This window comes from Arachis stenosperma, chromosome 3 (genome assembly GCF_014773155.1).
Source record: "Arachis stenosperma cultivar V10309 chromosome 3, arast.V10309.gnm1.PFL2, whole genome shotgun sequence".
Lineage (NCBI taxonomy): Eukaryota > Viridiplantae > Streptophyta > Magnoliopsida > Fabales > Fabaceae > Arachis > Arachis stenosperma.
The window spans coordinates 163,041,927-163,043,368 of NC_080379.1; the positions used below are offsets into that span (position 1 = coordinate 163,041,927).

General features: G+C 31.8%; 1 protein-coding gene across 1 annotated transcript; it reads right to left on the reverse strand.

Annotated features, from left to right (window-relative positions):
- Positions 1–664: 664 nt before the first annotated feature.
- Positions 665–1,128, reverse strand: LOC130965248 (transcription factor PRE6-like). The gene is made up of 2 exons (XM_057889986.1): positions 907–1,128; positions 665–817 (listed from the first exon to the last, which is right to left on the reverse strand). The coding sequence occupies exons 1-2, from the start codon at positions 1,030–1,032 to the stop codon at positions 665–667; spliced, it is 279 nt and encodes a 92-aa protein (XP_057745969.1). The 5' UTR covers positions 1,033–1,128.
- Between the last annotated feature and the right edge of the window lie 314 nt (positions 1,129–1,442).

Consider the following 1,442-nt stretch of genomic DNA (forward strand, 5'->3'; position numbering starts at 1 on the left):
CCTAGTAAGATAGATGGCATAAGTAAGAACAAATATAGGAAAGATATAATGTGCCTTAAAATAAAATTTTTATATTTAGGAAAAAATTTTAGAATTTAATAATTTTTAATATTTTTTGCCATCATTTAACCAATACAAATAATAAAAATTTAACAAGTAAATTTTGCTAATTTAATATTTACAAATTCTAAAAATTATGAAAAAAAATATATTAATTCAAATGAATAAAATTTTAGTAAAGATAAATACAAATTATATGTTTTCTTTAAATACAAATTATTATGGATCAAATACGAAGTAATAATATTTATTGATCATATACTATTATTTTTTTAAATATAAATGATGATTTTATTTAAGGCAATAATAATATATATTCCGATCAAAGTCATTGCTATTACATACAAAGTTTGTGATAAAAAAAACTAGGGTGGGGGCTAATAAGATGGAGCCCATGGTAGTAGCCTTTTGCTTAGGTCTAAAAAAACAGCAGCAAACCCTATACTAAGAAGAGAGGATGATGATAATAATAAATTAAAGCAGCAGTGTACTACTAATGGGACACACATGCAGAGAGCAGAGAAGGAGTAGTAATTAAAAAAATGCTAATTAACTAACTCTATGATTAATAATTAATTATATATTAGTAGTAGTAGCATTATTATTACATAAGTAAGCTCCTAATAATGGCTGCTTGTGCGGTATTTGAGTCTGTGTTGGCCAAAAGCTGGGACAATCGGTCGCTAAGATCATCAACCTCTCTATGCAAGGTCTTAATGTAGGTACAAGTCTCTTGTAACACCTTTGCCGCAGAAACCTATAGAATAATAATGAATTAAGTTGGTTGTTATTAGAAATAGTAGTATATATTTAATTAAGAAGAAGAATGAGGTTGCATTGTGGGACCTTGTCGGAATGCGTAGAGCGGAGCTGAGGGATGAGTTGTTGCAACTTGGAGACGAGATCGGTGATTTGAGCATCGGTCATCCCGGCGGAAGTTGGAGCAGCGGAAGAGGATCTTCTGGTGGACATTGTGTTCGAAATTAGAATGATGAAGAGGAGAATAAAAAGTGCATGGGAGTAAATATATAGCAGGGGAGGTTGGGAGAAAAGGATATAGATGAAATAGTGTGTATGATGTGGTGAAGTGGCAAGTGGCAAGTGTTAGTTGTTGATGAGGGAGAGTGGCAAGTGTCAACTCTCTTCTTTCTTCTACTACCCACTAGGGACCCTCTCCTTTCTGTCACTCTCACTCCTTCTTCTTATTTTAATTAAGGACCAAAACATTTTCAATTTTCAGTTACCACAGAACTAACTTTTCTTTAATATATCACCAAATATGAAGGGGTCGCTCATGTTGTTGTAGAAACAAAAAATCAAATAATAACTAATTATTGCCTAAAATACTATTTTTCGATCCTTTATATGTCATGGTGCAGTTG

Coding starts and splice junctions, on each gene's coding strand:
- LOC130965248 (XM_057889986.1), bottom strand. CDS start 1,032: ATGTCCACCAGAAGATCCTCTTCCGCTGCTCCAACTTCCGCCGGGATG. Junction 818..906: donor GCTCTACGCATTCCGACAAG/GTCCCACAATGC, acceptor ATTATTCTATAG/GTTTCTGCGGCAAAGGTGTT.